General features: G+C 37.8%; 1 protein-coding gene across 1 annotated transcript in view; it reads right to left on the minus strand.

Moving 5' to 3' along the window:
* RELA (RELA proto-oncogene, NF-kB subunit) overlaps positions 1-14369 on the minus strand; it is a 210643-nt gene extending 196274 nt beyond the window's left edge. Inside the window, exon 1 of the mRNA XM_053720012.1 lies at positions 14238-14369. Coding sequence (XP_053575987.1) covers positions 14238-14244 — 7 coding nt within the window. The 5' untranslated portion in view covers positions 14245-14369. The remainder of the gene's footprint in view (positions 1-14237) is intronic.
* Positions 14370-20781: the final 6412 nt, after the last annotated feature.

Below are 20781 nucleotides of genomic sequence, written 5' to 3' on the forward strand. Positions count from 1 at the left end.
GGTGACTTTTTTCTGCAGCTTATTTGCAATGCAATTTTCAACTGCAACACTAGATTATAAAACTTAAAATACTTTACTCTCTAGTTAAATCAATAAAGTGCAACTGAACTGGTTAATTAGTGTAACTACTTAATTTAAAATTGTATTTTATTTTAAAATGACCTGCAGAATTTTTTTCACTAAAAAAATGTCATTGCAGAAAGGGAAGAAAAGTTCTGCCTCTGGGTGGGTGGAGAGAAGAATAGATAGATAGATAGATATACACATATATATATATATATAAACACACATATACATACACATTTTTAGTGTGGGGATACAACAAGCTCACCATTACTATACAATGCATTATGTTTAAGGTTGTAGGTACACATTAAAAAAGACAAGGAGCAGCACTAATCCCAAGCCACATTGGGTATTACAATTCATATGCAAGTTTTTAACTGGTGCTATATATACACTTTTTTGGTCGGTTTTTAAGGTTGTAGGTAAACACCTTGAGATTTGTATATATAACAAGGCTCGACAAACCCAGGAGCCAGGAAGCCATAAGCAAATAAAATTCAACCCCTGGCTCCATAAATCTATATACAAACACCACTGTCTGGCTCCTAAATGTTCTTACTACTTTACAATCTATGTACATGATTTATTCTGCCCTGCATCGGCAGACTTATCAAGGCTAACCGTGCTACACAGATGTCCCTAACTGGCTTTATCTGATAAGAACTGCAAAACAATGCACATTATACTAACTGTACTAGCCAGATTGGCTGCTTCAAATAAGCAAAGGTTAATTTGTTCAAAATAAAAACTTTAGATTTGGTTTATTTGTTATTGTATAGCAGCACAGCAGTAATGTCTTGCATATACTGTCCCTTAAGGTGTCTCTCTCTCGCTACACATACACTCACCGGCACTTTATTAGGTAAACCTGTTCAATTGCTTAGTAATACAAATTGCTAATCAGCCAATCACATGGCAGCAACTCAATGCATTTAAGCATCTAGATGTAGTAAAGACGACTTGCTGAAGTTCAAACCGAGCATCAGAATGGGGAAGAAAGGGGATTTAAAGGGACAGTTAAGTCCAACTTTTTTTTCATGATTTAGATAGGGCATGTAATTTTAAACAACTTTACAATTTACTTGTATCACCAATTTTGCTTTGTTCTCTTGGTATTCTTAGTTGAAAGCTAAACCGCCTCTAATCTGAAAGCATTTTGAAAGTTGTTCTCCACTAGAGGGTGTTAGTTCATGTGTTTCATATAGATAACATTGAGCTCATGCACGTGAAGTTACCCTGGATTGAGCACTGATTGGCTAAAATGCAATTCTGTCGGAACTGAAATAAGAGGGCAGTTTGCAGAGGCTTAGATACAAGGTAATCACAGAGGTAAAAAAAAAGTATTATTATTATGTGTTTGTTAAGCAAAATTGGGGAATGGGTAATAAAAGGGATTATCTATCTTTTTAAACAACAAAAATTCTGGTGTTGACTGTGCCTTTAAGTGACTTTGAACGTGGCATGGTTGTTGGTGTCAGACGGGCTGGTCAGAGTATTTAAAAAACTGCTGATCTTACCTATGCATATTCCTCTATAAGAACATAGAATTGATATGTGAAGCCACAACCTTTGTTCTACTTGATCGTCTTTGTGTGATAGCAATGTATATCTTGCTCTGATGTAATTATTGTTTATGGACGAATCTTGTATGGAAATTTTCCTCTCAACTTCAATAAAAATTGATTAAAAAAAAGCTGATCTACTGGGAGTTTCACGCACTACCATCTCTAGGGTTTAAAGAAAATAGTGCAAAAAAAGAGAAAATATCCAGTGAGTGGCAGTTGTGTGGACGAAAATGCCTTGTTGATATCAGAGGTCAGAGGAGAATGGGCAGACTGGTTTGAGATGATAGAAAGGCAACAGTAACTCAACCACTCGTTACAACCAAGGTATGCAGAATACCATCTCTTAATGCACAACACGTCGTACCTTGATGCAGATGGGCTACAGCAGCAGAAGACCACACAGAGTGCCACTCTTGTCAGCTAAGAACAGGAAACTGAGGCTACAATTCGCAACGGCTCAACAAAAGTAGACAATAGAAGATTGGAAAAACATTGCCTGGTCTGATGAGTCTCGATTTTATCTGCAACATTCAGATGGTAGGGTCCAAATTTGGCGTAAACAACATGAAAGCATGGATCCATCCTGCCTTGTATTAACGGTTCAGGCTGGTGGTGGTGTAATGTTGTGGGGGATATTTTCTTGGCACACTTTGGGCCCTTAGTACCAAGAATTAAGATAGTTTTGAAGGAAGGCAAAAGGGGGTCCAACCCGGTACTAGCAAGGTGTACCTAATAAAGTGGCCGGTGAGTGTGTATATATACACACACACACAAATAGAGGGGAGAAAATAAATAAATATATATATATATATATATATATATATATATATATATATATATATATATATATATATATATATATATATATATATATATATATATATACACATACACATACATATATACACATACATATATACACATACATATATACACATACATATATACACATACATATATACACATACATATATACACACACATATATACATACACACACACACACACATATATACATACACACACACACACATACACTTGTATGTGGAGAAGGGCACTCTCAGGATTTTTAGAAAGACAAACAAAATGTATTTATTTTGACAAATCAAAAACATGTCATAAGTAGAGAATCAAATGTCGACGTTTCGGCTCACCTATAAGCCTTCTTCAGGACTAAGTTAATCTTAGTTGGCGACGTAGCCGTGCTCCCAAAGTAGAGAAAGTGTAAAAATCCTGAGAGTGCCCTTCTTCACATACAAGTGTATGTGTGTGTGTGTGTGTATGTATATATGTGTGTGTGTGTATGTATATATGTGTGTGTGTATATATGTATGTGTGTATATATGTATGTGTATATATATATATATATATATGTATGTGTATATATATATATATATATATATATATATATACACATACATATATACACATACATATATACACATACATATATACACATACATATATACACATACATATACACACACACACACATATATACATACACACATATATACATACACACATATATACATACACACACACATACACTTGTATGTGGAGAAGGGCACTCTCAGGATTTTTAGAAAGACAAACAAAATGTATTTATTTTGACAAATCAAAAACATGTCATAAGTAGAGAATCAAATGTCGACGTTTCGGCTCACCTATAAGCCTTCTTCAGGACTAAGTTAATCTTAGTTGGCGACGTAGCCGTGCTCCCAAAGTAGAGAAAGTGTAAAAATCCTGAGAGTGCCCTTCTTCACATACAAGTTTCCTTGAGGATTGCACCCAGGTTGATTATACACCGCCAAGGTTAGAGTGCTGGGCCACTGGCTGATAGATCGAGATATAGATATATAATAATAATTTATGTAAGAATTTAAATGATAAATTCATTTCTTTCATATTGGCAAGAGTCCATGAGCTAGTGACATATGGGATATACAATCCTACCAGGAGGGGCAAAGTTTCCCAAACCTCAAAATGCCTGTAAATACACCCCTCACCACACCCACAATTCAGTTTAACGAATAGCCAAGCAGTGGGGTGATAAAGAAAGGAGTAGAAAGCATCAACAAAGGAAATTTGGAAATAATTGTGCTTTATACAAAAAATCATAACCACCATAAAAAGGGTGGGCCTCATGGACTCTTGCCAATATGAAAGAAATGAATTTATCAGGTAAATTCTTACATAAATTATGTTTTCTTTCATGTAATTGGCAAGAGTCCGTGACATATGGGATATCAATACCCAAGATGTGGAGTCTTCCACTCAAGAGTCACTAGAGAGGGAGGGAATAAAACAAAAACAGCCATATTCCGCTGAGAAAATAATCCACAACCCAAAAATAAGTTTATTTTCACTTTTGAAAGAAAAAAACTTAAATCAAAAAGCAGAAGAATCAAACTGAAACAGCTGCCTGAAGAACTTTTCTACCAAAAACTGCTTCCGAAGAAGCAAATACATCAAAATGGTAGAATTTAGTAAATGTATGCAAAGAGGACCAAGTGGCTGCTTTGCAAATCTGATCAACTGAAGCTTCATTCTTAAAAGCCCATGAAGTGGAGACTGATCTAGTAGAATGAGCTGTAATTCTCTGAGGCGGGGTTTCATCCGACTCCAAATAAGCTTGATGAATCAAAAGTTTCAACCAAGAAGCCAAGGAAATAGCAGAAGTTTTCTGACCTTTCCTAGGACCAGAAAATAAAACAAATAGACTAGAAGTCTTCCTGAAATTTTTAGTAGCTTCCACATAATATTTCAAAGCTCTTACCATATCCAAAGAATGTAAGGATCTCTCCAAAGAATTCTTAGGATTAGGACATAAAGAAGGGACAACAATTTCTCTACTAATGTTGTTAGAATTCACAACCTTAGGTAAAAATTGAAAAGAAGTCCGCAAAACTGCCTTATCCTGATGAAAAATCAGAAAAGGAGACTCACAAGAAAGAGCAGATAGCTCAGAAACTCTTCTAGCAGAAGAGATAGCCAAAAGGAACACTTTCCAAGAAAGTAGTTTAATGTCCAAAGAATGCATAGGTTCAAATGGAGGAGCCTGTAAAGCCCTCAGAACCAAATTAAGACTCCAAGGAGGAGAAATTGACTTAATGACAGGCTTAATACGAACTAAAGCCTGTACAAAACAGTGTATATCAGGAAGTATAGCAATCTTTCTGTGAAATAAAACAGAAAGAGCGGAGATTTGTCCTTTCAAGGAACTCTCAGACAAACCCTTATCCAAACCATCCTGAAGAAACTGCAAAATTCTAGGAATTCTAAAAGAATGCCAGGAGAATTTATGAGAAGAACACCATGAAATGTAAGTCTTCCAAACTCTATAATAAATCTTTCTAGAGACAGATTTATGAGCTTGTAACATAGTATTAATCACTGAATCAGAGAAACCTCTATGACTTAGAACTAAGCGTTCAATTTCCATACCTTCAAATTTAATGATTTGAGATCCTGATGGAAAAACGGACCTTGAGATAGTAGGTCCGGCCGTAACGGAAGTGGCCAAGGCGGGCAACTGGACATCCGAACCAGATCCGCATACCAAAACCTGTGTGGCCATGCTGGAGCCACCAACAACACAAAAGACTGTTTCATGATGATTTTGGAAATCACTCTTGGAAGGAGAACTAGAGGCGGGAAGATGTAAGCAGGTTGATAACACCAAGGAAGTGTCAGTGCATCCACTGCTTCCGCCTGAACATCCCTGGACCTGGACAGGTATCTGGGAAGTTTCTTGTTTAGATAAGAGGCCATGAGATCTATCTCTGGAAGCCCCCACATCTGAACAATCTGAGAAAACACATCTGGATGGAGAGACCACTCCCCTGGATGTAAAGTCTGGCGGCTGAGATAATCCGCCTCCCAATTGTCTACACCTGGGATATGCACCGCAGAGATTAGACAGGAGCTGGATTCCGCCCAAGCAAGTATCCGAGATACTTCTTTCATAGCTTAGGGACTGTGAGTCCCACACTGATGATTGACATAAGCCACAGTTGTGATATTGTCTGTCTGAAAACAAATGAATGGTTCTCTCTTTAGTAGAGGCCACAACCGAAGAGCCCTGAGAATTGCACGGAGTGCTAAAATATTTATTGGTAATCTCGCCTCTTGAGATTTCCAAACCCCTTGTGCTGTCAGAGACCCCCAAACAGCTCCCCAACCTGAAAGACTCGCATCTGTTGTGATCACAGTCCAGGTTGGGCGAACAAAAGAAGCCCCTTGAACCAAACGATGGTGATCTATCCACCATGTCAGAGAGTGTCGTACATTCGGATTCAAGGATATTAATTGTGATATATTTGTATAATCCCTGCACCATTGATTCAGCATACAAAGCTGTAGAGGTCTCATGTGAAAACGAGCAAAGGGGATTGCGTCCGATGCTGCAGTCATGAGACCTAAAACTCCCATGCACATAGCCACTGAAGGGAATGACTGAGACTGAAGGAGCCGACATGCTGCGACCAATTTTAAACGTCTCTTGCCTGTTAGAGACAGAGTCATGGACACTGAATCTATCTGGAAGCCTAAAAAGGTGACCCTTGTCTGAGGAATCAAGAAACTTTTTGGTAAATTGATCCTCCAACCATGTTTCCGAAGAAACAACACTAGTTGATTCGTGTGAGATTTTGCAGTATATAAAAAGAGTGAGCTAGTACCAAGATATCGTCCAAATAAGGAAACACCGCAATACCCTGTTCTCTTATTACAGATAGTCGGGCACCCAGAACCTTTGAAAAGATTCTTGGAGCTGTTGCTAGGCCAAATGGAAGAGCAACAAATTGGTAATGCTCGTCTAGAAAAGAGAATCTCAGAAACTGATAGTGTTCTGGATGAATCAGAATATGAAGGTATGCATCCTGCAAGTCTATTGTGGACATATAATGTCCTTGCTGAACAAAAGGCAGAATAGTCCTTATAGTCACCATCTTGAAAGTTGGTACTCTTACATAACGATTCAAAATTTTCAGATCCAGAACTGGTCTGAACAAATTTTCTTTCTTTGGTACAATGAATAGGTTTGAATAAAACCCCAAACCTTGTTCCTGAGGAGGAACTGGCATGATTACCCCTGAAGACTCCAGGTCTGAAACACACTTCAGAAAAGCCTGAGCTTTTACTGGATTTACAGGGATGCGCGAGAGAAAAAATCTTCTCACAGGAGGTCTTACTTTGAATCCTATTCGATACCCATGAGAGACAATGCTCTGAATCCAATGATTTTGGACAGATTTTATCCAACAATCCTTGAAAAACCTTAATCTGCCCCCTACCAGTTGAGCTGGAATGAGGGCCGCACCTTCATGCGGACTTAGGGGCAGACTTTGGTTTCCTAAATGGCTTGGATTTATTCCAATTTGAGGAAGGCTTCCAACTGGAAGCAGATTCCTTGGGAGGAGGATTGAGTTTTTGTTCCTTATTCTGACGAAAAGAACGAAAACGGTTAGAAGCCTTAGATTTACCCTTAGGTTTTTTATCCTGAGGCAAAAAAACTCCTTTTCCTCCAGTGATAGTTGAAATAATAGAATCCAACTGAGAACCAAATAAAATTATTACCTTGGAAAGAAAGAGATAGTAATCTAGATTTAGATGTCATATCAGCATTCCAAGATTTAAGCCACAAAGCTCTTCTAGCTAATACAGCTAAAGACATGGATCTAACATCAATTTTGATAATATCAAAAATGGCATCACAAATAAAATGATTAGCATGTTGCAGTAAATTTTCCAACCAAAAAGTTAATGCAGCCGCAACATCACCCAAAGAAATAGCAGGTCTGAGAAGATGACCTGAATATAAATAGGCCTTCCTTAAATAAGATTAAAGCTTCCTATCTAAAGGATCCTTAAAGGAAGTGCTATCTTCCATAGGAATAGTGGTACGTTTAGCAAGAGTAGAAATAGCCCCATCAACTTTGGGGATCTTTTCCCAAAACTCTATAGATTTTGCTGGTAAAAGGATACAATCTCTTAAACCTTGAAGAAGGAATAAAGGAAGTACCTGGCTTATTCCATTCCCTAGAAATCATATCAGAAATAGCTTCAGGAATGGGAAAAACACCTGGGGAAACCACAGGAGGTTTAAAAAAAGCATTTAAACGTTTATTAGACTGAACGTCAATAGGACTGGTTACCTCAATATCCAAAGTAATTAACACTTCTTTTAATAAAGAACGCATATACTCTATTTTAAATAAAAAAGTAGATTGGTCAGTGTCAATATCTGAGGAAGGATCTTCTGTTTCAGATAGATCCTCATAAGAAGAGGATGAATTATTATGTTGTTGGTCATTTGAAATTTCATCAGCTAAATGAGAAGTTTTAAAAGACCTTTAACGTTTATTAGAAGGTGGAAATGCAGACAAAGCCTTCATAATAGATTCAGAAACAAATTCTTTAAAATTTACAGGTATATCATGCACATTAGAAGTTGAAGGAACTGCAACTGGCAATGTACTATTACTGATGGAAACACTATCTGCATGTAAAAGTTTATCATGACAACTATTACAAATGACATTCGGTGGAATAATTTCTACAATTTTACAACAAATGCACTTAGCTTTTGTAGAACCCATGTCAGGCAGCAATGTTCCAGCAGAAACTTCAGAGACAGGATCGGATTGGGACATCTTGCTCAATGTAAGAGAAAAAACAACATATAAAGCAAAATTATCTATTTCCTTAAATGACAGTTTCAGGAATGGGAAAAAATGCAAAAGCATAGGCCTCTTGATAGAAAAGAAAGCAGGAGGCAAACAACAATGGGGTATTGAAATAATGAAGAAAAAATTGGCGCCAAGTATGACGCACAACGTAACGTAAACTTTTTTGGCACCAAAAATGACCGGAAATGACACTTGCGTCACTAATGACGCTGCCGTGTGAAAGGTCTCGACGTCACGTATGACGCCGGAAATGACGAAGTTACGTCAAAAACGTAATTTCCTGCGCCAAAAAAGATCGCGCTAAAAATGACGTAATAAAGTCTAACATTTGACGCACCCACGGGCCTAATACCCGCAAATGCAAAAAGTAGTCAAATTGAAAAAGACTAAACCCCAGGTAAGAAATAAATTTCTTAAAGTGTTTATATTCCCAAATATGAAACTGACAGTCTGCAGAAGGAAATACATGAACCTGACTCATGGCAAATATAAGTACAATACATATATTTAGAACTTTATATAATTTGCATAAAGTGCCAAACCATAGCTGAGAGTGTCTTAAGTAAATGAAAACATACTTACCAAAAGACACCCATCCACATATAGCAGATAGCCAAACCAGTACTAAAACAGTTCTTAGTAGAGGTAATGGTAAATTTGAGAGTATATCGTCGATCTGAAAAGGGAGGTAGGAGATGAATCTCTACGACCGATAACAGAGAACCCCGTTAGAGAAATCATCGTATTCAATAGGTGATACTCCCTTCACATCCCTCTGACATTCGCTGTACTCTGAGAGGAATCAGGCTTCAACAATGCTGAGAAGCGCATATCAACGTAGAAATCTTAGCACAAACTTACTTCACCACCTCCATAGGAGGCAAAGTTTGTAAAACTGAATTGTGGGTGTGGTGAGGGGTGTATTTATAGGCATTTTGAGGTTTGGGAAACTTTGCCCCTCCTGGTAGGATTGTATATCCCATACGATGGGAGGTGATGGGAGATGGGAGATGAGAGATATAGATAGAGAGAGATATAGATAGAGAGAGATATAGATAGAGAGAGATATAGATAGAGAGAGATATAGATAGAGAGAGATATATCTAAAACAGAAGAGGGAAGGGCGCGCAGCGAAAGAGACCTCCTGGTGTAGTATGTCAAAACACTTATGTATGTATGTATGTATGTTCTATGATGCAGTGTCAAATGCAAACTAACATGTTACTACCTCAACCTTATGAGGTATAGATAAGACTCTGAATGATGAATGTCCACTAAGGAAGGCAATCCAATCCCCTTATGCTCCCAGCTTCCTTCTCTCTCCTTAGACAGTGTATTCACCTCTCCAGCAGAAGATTAACCACTTCAAAAAGATGTCAGCACAGTCCTTATAGGTGGAAGTACTCTAGCAAGTTTGCACATGGGGTGGCCAAAATCGATTATGCACACAAATAGAGTTTTATATATAAAAGTGTGCTTTTATTAAGTGGACAAATTCATACATGTAGTGTTTCTTTAAAAACGTGATAAAAACGTAGTTAAAACTTTATGCAACGCTGCTATGTTTCAAACAATATGATCTTGCTATTATGCAGTTCTTACTTGGGCTGAATCAGTTGCCCCAAATATGAAACGTCTTGTGCATATATTATATATCATATAAAATGAATAGAAAACATTCACAGAAGTTCTTATGCATATATTACATGTATAATGAAAAAATATACTTCCAGCAGCCCTGGAGAAATGTCAAACCACGCTGTAGCACTCCGTTCTAAAATTTCGGCTAGTGAGGGGGCGTGACCTGACTTGTTTCACGACTCGATTGGTCGCTTCATCAGAGGTAGGGTACACCCCCCTAACCTCCTGTTTGTACAATCTAGACGTCATACCTTATTAGCCAACTCCATCTTTGTTTTGGGAATGATGGAGTTTCTTACTGCTCAGTGTGTCTCTTCTAAAGGCAAATTAGCTTTCTTAGATATCGATCTCACTTTGTCCCCTCAATACCTTTTACCTTAAACCCTATGCTTAAAACTATTTCAAACAGACTTCATACTTTTGTGCCCTTATCTATAATAAAAATACTCCTTTCTGTTTGCATATTTCCATTTGCAACCATTTTCACATCTAACTATGCAAGTGTACACATTCTCAAAGTCTTCTATAACCTGTGTATTGTTCTTTCTATCTATGTGAATGTATATATATGTATACTTTTCACATGTGCTTTCATGCACCTATATTCGTTTGTGACTATTGTATTTGTTTTATTTTCACAGAGAATTTTTCATGTGTGTGTCTCAATCATTTCTCCTATGTGTTTAAACATTGCATATATGTTCACTTCTCACTGGCTGTCCTTTATCTACAAAAAAGCAGCCAGGTCAATGTCTTTGTTCAAACCTTGTGGATCCAAGCTTTTCAAAGCGTGGATCCAAACGGTCTCTCTCCTCCTGAGCTCCAACAGTTTGCTCCCACCTCTGGGTCCCACCTGTTGGAGCTCAGGAAGAGAGAGACCGTTTGGATCCACAAGGTTTGAACAAAGACATTGACCTGGCTGCTTTTTTGTAGATAAAGGACAGCCAGTGAGAAGTGAACATATATGCAATGGTTAAACACATAGGAGAAATGATTGAGAGAGACACACATATGAATAATTCTCTGTGAAAATAAAATAAATACAATGGTCACAAACGAATATAGGTGTATGAAATCAGATGTAAAGTTGCATCTGAACAAACCACAAGACTTCTGGAACAATGTCCTTTGGATAGACAAGGGGAGAGGTTTGGCCATAATGCACAGTGCCACGTTTGGAGAAAACCAAACACGGCATATCAGCACAAACACCTCTTACCAACTGTCAAGCACTGTGGTGGAGGGATGATGATGATTTGGGCTTGTTTTGCAGCCACAGGACCTGGACACCTTGCAGTCATTGACTTGATCATGAACTCCTCTGTATACCAAAGTATTCTAGAGTTAAATGTGAGGCCATCTGTCTGACAGCTAAAAGCTTGGCCGAAATTGGGTCATGCAATAGGACAATAATCCCAAGCACACCAGCAACTGAATGGCTGAAAAAGAATCAAGGTGTTGCAATGGCCCAGTCAAAGTCCAGACCTCAACCCCATTGAAATGCTATGGCAGAACCTTAAGAGAGCTGTGCATAAACAAATGCCTGCAAACCTCAAAGAACTGAAACAACGTTGTAAAGAAGAGTGGGCCAAAATATCTCCACAATGATGTAAGTTATTGCTGCTAAAGGTGGTTTTACAAGCTATTGAATCATAAGGTGTACTTAGCTCTTCACGCATGGCTTCTCCATTGTGGCTTTTTTGTTTTTAAAAAAATCATGACAGTGTAACAGGCCATGTGTTGTTGTTCATCTGAGGTTGTATTTACCTAATGTTAAGACCTGCTAAGGATCTTAGTGTGATATGGGACACAGCTCCTATTTAATACATATAATTATGTATAATGGATTTTATGGATATTTTTGTGAGCAGTTAGTGGTCAAGTACTTACCACAAACGTGAACAATGTGTGTGTGTGTATCAAGAGATAATTTGTATGTGTATATACATTATATTATCTCTCTATACACATATAACCACCTGTGTGTTAAGTACTTGACCAGTAATATCCATTAAATAATTATACATCTCATATGTATTATGTAACTTCCAGTGGCCAAAATCACACTAACATTATATATACATATTTATGCAGATCAGTTGGCCACAGAAAACTGGTAAGTACTTAACCTCAGGCTAAACGACAAATATGTACCATCCCCTAGGCCAGGGGTCAGCAACCTCGTCTCTCCAGATGTTTTAGAACTACATTTCCCATGATGCTTAAGTGTCTTTAAGCTGCCTAAGCATCATGGGAAATGTAGTTCTAAAACATCTGGAGAGCCAAGGTTGCTGACCCCTGCCCTAAGCATAGAATATAGGCAGTATTTACTCACAGACCACACTATCAATCTAAAGTACCCATCCCCAGATAAAGTGTAGGTGAGTACCACACTATAAAGTTCCCACTCCCACATACAGTATATAGGTACGTACCTACACAAAAAAAGTATATAGGTAAGTACCTACCCACCACCCAGATACAGTATATAGGCAAGTACCTGCCACCCAGATACAGTGTATAAATAAGTACCTGCCACCCAGATACAGTGTATAAATAAGTACCTGCCACCCAGATACAGTGTATAAATAAGTACCTGCCACCCAGATACAGTGTATAATTAAGTACCTGCCACCCAGATACAGTGTATAATTAAGTACCTGCCACCCAGATACAGTGTATAATTAAGTACCTGCCACCCAGATACAGTGTATAATTAAGTACCTGCCACCCAGATACAGTGTATAATTAAGTACCTGCCACCCAGATACAGTGTATAATTAAGTACCTGCCACCCAGATACAGTGTATAATTAAGTACCTGCCACCCAGATACAGTGTATAATTAAGTACCTACCCACCAGATACAGTGCATAGTTAATTACATACCCACCCCCAGATACAGAGTATAAATAAGTACCTACCCACCAGATACAGAGTATAAATAAGTACCTACCCCACCAGATACAGAGTATAAATAAGTACCTACCCCACCAGATACAGTGTATAAATAAGTACCTACCCACCAGATACAGTGTATAAATAAGTACCTACCCACCAGATACAGTGTATAAATAAGTACCTACCCACCAGATACAGTGTATAAATAAGTACCTACCCACCAGATACAGTGTATAAATAAGTACCTACCCACCAGATACAGTGTATAAATAAGTACCTACCCACCAGATACAGTGTATAAATAAGTACCTACCCACCAGATACAGTGTATAAATAAGTACCTACCCACCAGATACAGTGTATAAATAAGTACCTACCACCCAGATACAGTGTATAAATAAGTACCTACCACCCAGATACAGTGTATAAATAAGTACCTACCACCCAGATACAGTGTATAAATAAGTACCTACCCACCAGATACAGTGTATAAATAAGTACCTACCCACCAGATACAGTGTATAAATAAGTACCTACCCACCAGATACAGTGTATAAATAAGTACCTACCCACCAGATACAGTGTATAAATAAGTACCTGCCCACCAGATACAGTGTATAAATAAGTACCTGCCCACCAGATACAGTGTATAAATAAGTACCTACCCACCAGATACAGTGTATAAATAAGTACCTACCCACCAGATACAGTGTATAAATAAGTACCTACCCACCAGATACAGTGTATAAATAAGTACCTACCACCCAGATACAGTGTATAAATAAGTACCTACCCACCAGATACAGTGTATAAATAAGTACCTACCCACCAGATACAGTGTATAAATAAGTACCTACCCACCAGATACAGTGTATAAATAAGTACCTACCCACCAGATACAGTGTATAAATAAGTACCTACCCACCAGATACAGTGTATAAATAAGTACCTACCCACCAGATACAGTGTATAAATAAGTACCTACCCACCAGATACAGTGTATAAATAAGTACCTACCCACCAGATACAGTGTATAAATAAGTACCTACCCACCAGATACAGTGTATAAATAAGTACCTACCCACCAGATACAGTGTATAAATAAGTACCTACCCACCAGATACAGTGTATAGTTAATTACATACCCACCCCCAGATACAGTGTATAGTTAATTACATACCCACCCCCAGATACAGTGTATAGTTAATTACATACCCACCCCCAGATACAGTGTATAGTTAATTACATACCCACCCCCAGATACAGTGTATAGGCGAGTACATACCCACCCCCCAGACACAATATATAGTTAAGTATCAACCCACGGACACAGTTTGTAGGCAAGTACCAAACCCTCCCCCGATAAAACGTACCATCCATGTCTGCTCGGTACCCGGCTCCGCCTCACTGCCCGGTGCCGCTGCTGTCCTCTTGCCTCGCAGTCTCACTACTTTCCCTGCTGTAGTTTTCGTCTACGCCCCCATTCGCACATTGTCAGATGATCCCTTACTGTGCCGCGGAAAAACCCAGTTGACGTCATAGGAGCACACCCAAATAATGCGCATGCGCAAAACTACACTAACCATATCTCACCCAATCAGTCAGAGGGAGATAATAGTGGAACGCAACGTAACTTGCGTTAAATACGTCAGATCAGCCTTAAGGGAGGGGTAAACAATTACTAATCGCAAATAGTTTGTTTTGCTCCGCAGAGACAGCTGCTGTAGCCATTTTATACCCTGAAATCATTGTGTGCAGTACTGACTGTATATAACTTGTACCCACAACTGTATATAGTGTGTGCAGTACTGACTATATAACTTGTACCCACAACTGTATATAGTGTGTGCAGTACTGACTATATATAACTTGTACCCACAACTGTATATAGTGTGTGCAGTACTGACTATATATAACTTGTACCCACAACTGTATATAGTGTGTGCAGTACTGACTGTATATAACTTGTACCCACAACTGTATATAGTGTGTGCAGTACTGACTGTATATAACTTGTACCCACAACTGTATATAGTGTGTGCAGTACTGACTGTATATAACTTGTACCCACAACTGTATATAGTGTGTGCAGTACTGACTGTATATAACTTGTACCCACAACTGTATATAGTGTGTGCAGTACTGACTATATATAACTTGTACCCACAACTGTATATAGTGTGTGCAGTACTGACTGTATATAACTTGTACCCACAACTGTATATAGTGTGTGCAGTACTGACTGTATATAACTTGTACCCACAACTGTATATAGTGTGTGCAGTACTGACTGTATATAACTTGTACCCACAACTGTATATAGTGTGTGCAGTACTGACTGTATATAACTTGTACCCACAACTGTATATAGTGTGTGCAGTACTGACTATATATAACTTGTACCCACAACTGTATATAGTGTGTGCAGTACTGACTGTATATAACTTGTACCCACAACTGTATATAGTGTGTGCAGTACTGACTGTATATAACTTGTACCCACAACTGTATATAGTGTGTGCAGTACTGACTATATAACTTGTACCCACAACTGTATATAGTGTGTGCAGTACTGACTGTATATAACTTGTACCCACAACTGTATATAGTGTGTGCAGTACTGACTATATATAACTTGTACCCACAACTGTATATACTGTGTGCAGTACTGACTGTATATAATTTGTACCCACAACTGTATATAGTGTGTGCAGTACTGACTATATATAACTTGTACTCACAACTGTATATAGTGTGTGCAGTACTGACTGTATATAACTTGTACCCACAACTGTATATAGTGTGTGCAGTACTGACTATATAACTTGTACCCACAACTGTATATAGTGTGTGCAGTACTGACTATATAACTTGTACCCACAACTGTATATAGTGTGTGCAGTACTGACTGTATATAACTTGTACCCACAACTGTATATAGTGTGTGCAGTACTGACTGTATATAACTTGTACCCACAACTGTATATAGTGTGTGCAGTACTGACTATATATAACTTGTACCCACAACTGTATATACTGTGTGCAGTACTGACTGTATATAATTTGTACCCACAACTGTATATAGTGTGTGCAGTACTGACTATATAACTTGTACCCACAACTGTATATAGTGTGTGCAGTACTGACTGTATATAACTTGTACCCACAACTGTATATAGTGTGTGCAGTACTGACTGTATATAACTTGTACCCACAACTGTATATAGTGTGTGCAGTACTGACTATATATAACTTGTACCCACAACTGTATATAGTGTGTGCAGTACTGACTGTATATAACTTGTACCCACAACTGTATATAGTGTGTGCAGTACTGACTGTATATAACTTGTACCCACAACTGTATATAGTGTGTGCAGTACTGACTGTATATAACTTGTACCCACAACTGTATATAGTGTGTGCAGTACTGACTGTATATAACTTGTACCCACAACTGTATATAGTGTGTGCAGTACTGACTGTATATAACTTGTACCCACAACTGTATATAGTGTGTGCAGTACTGACTATATAACTTGTACCCACAACTGTATATAGTGTGTGCAGTACTGACTGTATATAACTTGTACCCACAACTGTATATAGTGTGTGAAGTACTGACTGTATATAACTTGTACCCACAACTGTATATAGTGTGTGCAGTACTGACTGTATATAACTTGTACCCACAACTGTATATAGTGTGTGCAGTACTGACTGTATATAACTTGTACCCACAACTGTATATAGTGTGTGCAGTACTGACTGTATATAACTTGTACCCACAACTGTATATAGTGTGTGCAGTACTGACTGTATATAACTTGTACGCACAACTGTATATAGTGTGTGCAGTACTGACTGTATATAACTTGTACCCACAACTGTATATAGTGTGTGCAGTACTGACTGTATATAACTTGTACCCACAACTGTATATAGTGTGTGCAGTACTGACTATATAACTTGTACCCACAACTGTATATAGTGTGTGCAGTACTGACTATATAACTTGTACCCACAACTGTATATAGTGTGTGCAGTACTGACTGTATATAACTTGTACCCACAACTGTATATAGTGTGTGCAGTACTGACTATATAACTTGTACCCACAACTGTATATAGTGTGTGCAGTACTGACTGTATATAACTTGTACCCACAACTGTATATAGTGTGTGCAGTACTGACTATATATAACTTGTACCCACAACTGTATATAGTGTGTGCAGTACTGACTGTATATAACTTGTACCCACAACTGTATATAGTGTGTGCAGTACTGACTATATAACTTGTACCCACAACTGTATATAGTGTGTGCAGTACTGACTGTATATAACTTGTACCCACAACTGTATATAGTGTGTGTAGTACTGACTATATAACTTGTACCCACAACTGTATATAGTGTGTGCAGTACTGACTGTATATAACTTGTACCCACAACTGTATATAGTGTGTGCAGTACTGACTGTATATAACTTGTACCCACAACTGTATATAGTGTGTGCAGTACTGACTATATAACTTGTACCCACAACTGTATATATAGTGTGTGCAGTACTGACTGTATATAACTTGTACCCACAACTGTATATAGTGTGTGCAGTACTGACTGTATATAACTTGTACCCACAACTGTATATAGTGTGTGCAGTACTGACTGTATATAACTTGTACCCACAACTGTATATAGTGTGTGCAGTACTGATTGTATATAACTTGTACCCACAACTGTATATAGTGTGTGCAGTACTGACTGTATATAACTTGTACCCACAACTGTATATAGTGTGTGCAGTACTGACTATATAACTTGTACCCACAACTGTATATAGTGTGTGCAGTACTGATTGTATATAACTTGTACCCACAACTGTATATAGTGTGTGCAGTACTGACTGTATATAACTTGTACCCACAACTGTATATAGTGTGTGCAGTACTGACTATATAACTTGTACCCACAACTGTATATAGTGTGTGCAGTACTGACTGTATATAACTTGTACCCACAACTGTATATAGTGTGTGCAGTACTGACTGTATATAACTTGTACCCACAACTGTATATAGTGTGTGCAGTACTGACTGTATATAACTTGTACCCAACATTGTATATAGTGTGTGCAGTACTGACTGTATATAACTTGTACCCACAACTGTATATAGTGTGTGCAGTACTGACTGTATATAACTTGTACCCACAACTGTATATAGTGTGTGCAGTACTGACTGTATAACTTGTACCCACAACTGTATATAGTGTGTGCAGTACTGACTGTATATAACTTGTACCCACAACTGTATATAGTGTGTGCAGTACTGACTGTATATAACTTGTACCCACAACTGTATATAGTGTGTGCAGTACTGACTGTATATAACTTGTACCCACAACTGTATATAGTGTGTGCAGTACTGACTATATAACTTGTACCCACAACTGTATATAGTGTGTGCAGTACTGACTATATAACTTGTACCCACAACTGTATATAGTGTGTGCAGTACTGACTGTATATAACTTGTACCCACAACTGTATATAGTGTGTGCAGTACTGACTGTATATAACTTGTACCCACAACTGTATATAGTGTGTGCAGTACTGACTGTATATAACTTGTACGCACAACTGTATATAGTGTGTGCAGTACTGACTGTATATAACTTGTACCCACAACTGTATATAGTGTGTGCAGTACTGACTGTATATAACTTGTACCCACAACTGTATATAGTGTGTGCAGTACTGACTGTATATAACTTGTACCCACAACTGTATATAGTGTGTGCAGTACTGACTGTATATAACTTGTACCCACAACTGTTTATAGTGTGTGCAGTACTGACTGTATATAACTTGTACCCACAACTGTATATAGTGTGTGCAGTACTGACTGTATATAACTTGTACCCACAACTGTATATAGTGTGTGCAGTACTGACTGTATATAACTTGTACCCACAACTGTATATAGTGTGTGCAGTACTGACTATATAACTTGTACCCACAACTGTATATAGTGTGTGCAGTACTGACTATATAACTTGTACCCACAACTGTATATAGTGTGTGCAGTACTGACTGTATATAACTTGTACCCACAACTGTATATAGTGTGTGCAGTACTGACTGTATATAACTTGTACCCACAACTGTATATAGTGTGTGCAGTACTGACTGTATGTAACTTGTACCCACAACTGTATATAGTGTGTGCAGTACTGACTATATAACTTGTACCCACAACTGTATATAGTGTGTGCAGTACTGACTGTATATAACTTGTACCCACAACTGTATATAGTGTGTGCAGTACTGACTGTATATAACTTGTACCCACAACTGTATATAGTGTGTGCAGTACTGACTGTATATAACTTGTACTCACAACTGTATATAGTGTGTGCAGTACTGACTATATATAACTTGTACCCACAACTGTATATAGTGTGTGCAGTACTGACTGTATATAACTTGTACTCACAACTGTATATAGTGTGTGCAGTACTGACTGTATATAACTTGTACCCACAACTGTATATAGTGTGTGCAGTACTGACTATATAACTTGTACCCACAACTGTATATAGTGTGTGCAGTACTGACTGTATATAACTTGTACCCACAACTGTATATAGTGTGTGCAGTACTGACTATATAACTTGTACCCACAACTGTATATAGTGTGTGCAGTACTGACTATATAACTTGTACCCACAACTGTATATAGTGTGTGCAGTACTGATTGTATATAACTTGTACCCACAACTGTATATAGTGTGTGCAGTACTGACTATATAACTTGTACCCACAACTGTATATAGTGTGTGCAGTACTGACTATATAACTTGTACCCACAACTGTATATAGTGTGTGCAGTACTGACTATATAACTTGTACCCACAACTGTATATAGTGTGTGCAGTACTGACTGTATATAACTTGTACCCACAACTGTATATAGTGTGTGCAGTACTGACTGTATATAACTTGTACCCACAACTGTATATAGTGTGTGCAGTACTGACTGTATATAACTTGTACCCACAACTGTATATAGTGTGTGCAGTACTGACTGTATATAACTTATACCCACAACTGTATATAGTGTGTGCAGTACTGACTATATAATTTGTACCCACAACTGTATATAGTGTGTGCAGTACTGGCTGTATATAACTTGTACCCACAACTGTATATAGTGTGTGCAGTACTGACTGTATATAACTTATACCCACAACTGTATATAGTGTGTGCAGTACTGACTATATAATTTGTACCCACAACTGTATATAGTATGTGCAGTACTGACTATATAACTTGTACCCACAACTGTATATAGTGTGTGCAGTACTGACTGTATATAACTTGTACCCACAACTGTATATAGTGTGTGCAGTACTGACTGTATATAACTTGTACCCACAACTGTATATAGTGTGTGCAGTACTGACTGTATATAACTTGTACCCACAACTGTATATAGTGTGTGCAGTACTGACTGTATATAACTTGTACCCACAACTGTATATAGTGTGTGCAGTACTGACTGTTTATATCTTGTACCCACAACTGTATATATATCCTGTACCCAGCAGTCATTGTATGCAGTACTGACTGTTTATATCTTGTACCCACAACTGTGTATATATATATATATATATATATATATATATCCTATATCCAGCAGTCTGTGTGTAGAACTGACTGTATATAACTTGTACCCACAACTGTATATATATATATATATATATATATATATATATATATATATAGATCTATATCCAGCAGTATGTGTGTAGAACTGCTGACTGTATATAACTTGTACCCACAACTGTGTATAGTGTGTGCAGTACTGACTGTATATAACATGCACCCACAACTGTATATATATATATATAT

This window comes from Bombina bombina, chromosome 7 (assembly GCF_027579735.1).
Source record: "Bombina bombina isolate aBomBom1 chromosome 7, aBomBom1.pri, whole genome shotgun sequence".
Classification (NCBI taxonomy): domain Eukaryota; kingdom Metazoa; phylum Chordata; class Amphibia; order Anura; family Bombinatoridae; genus Bombina; species Bombina bombina.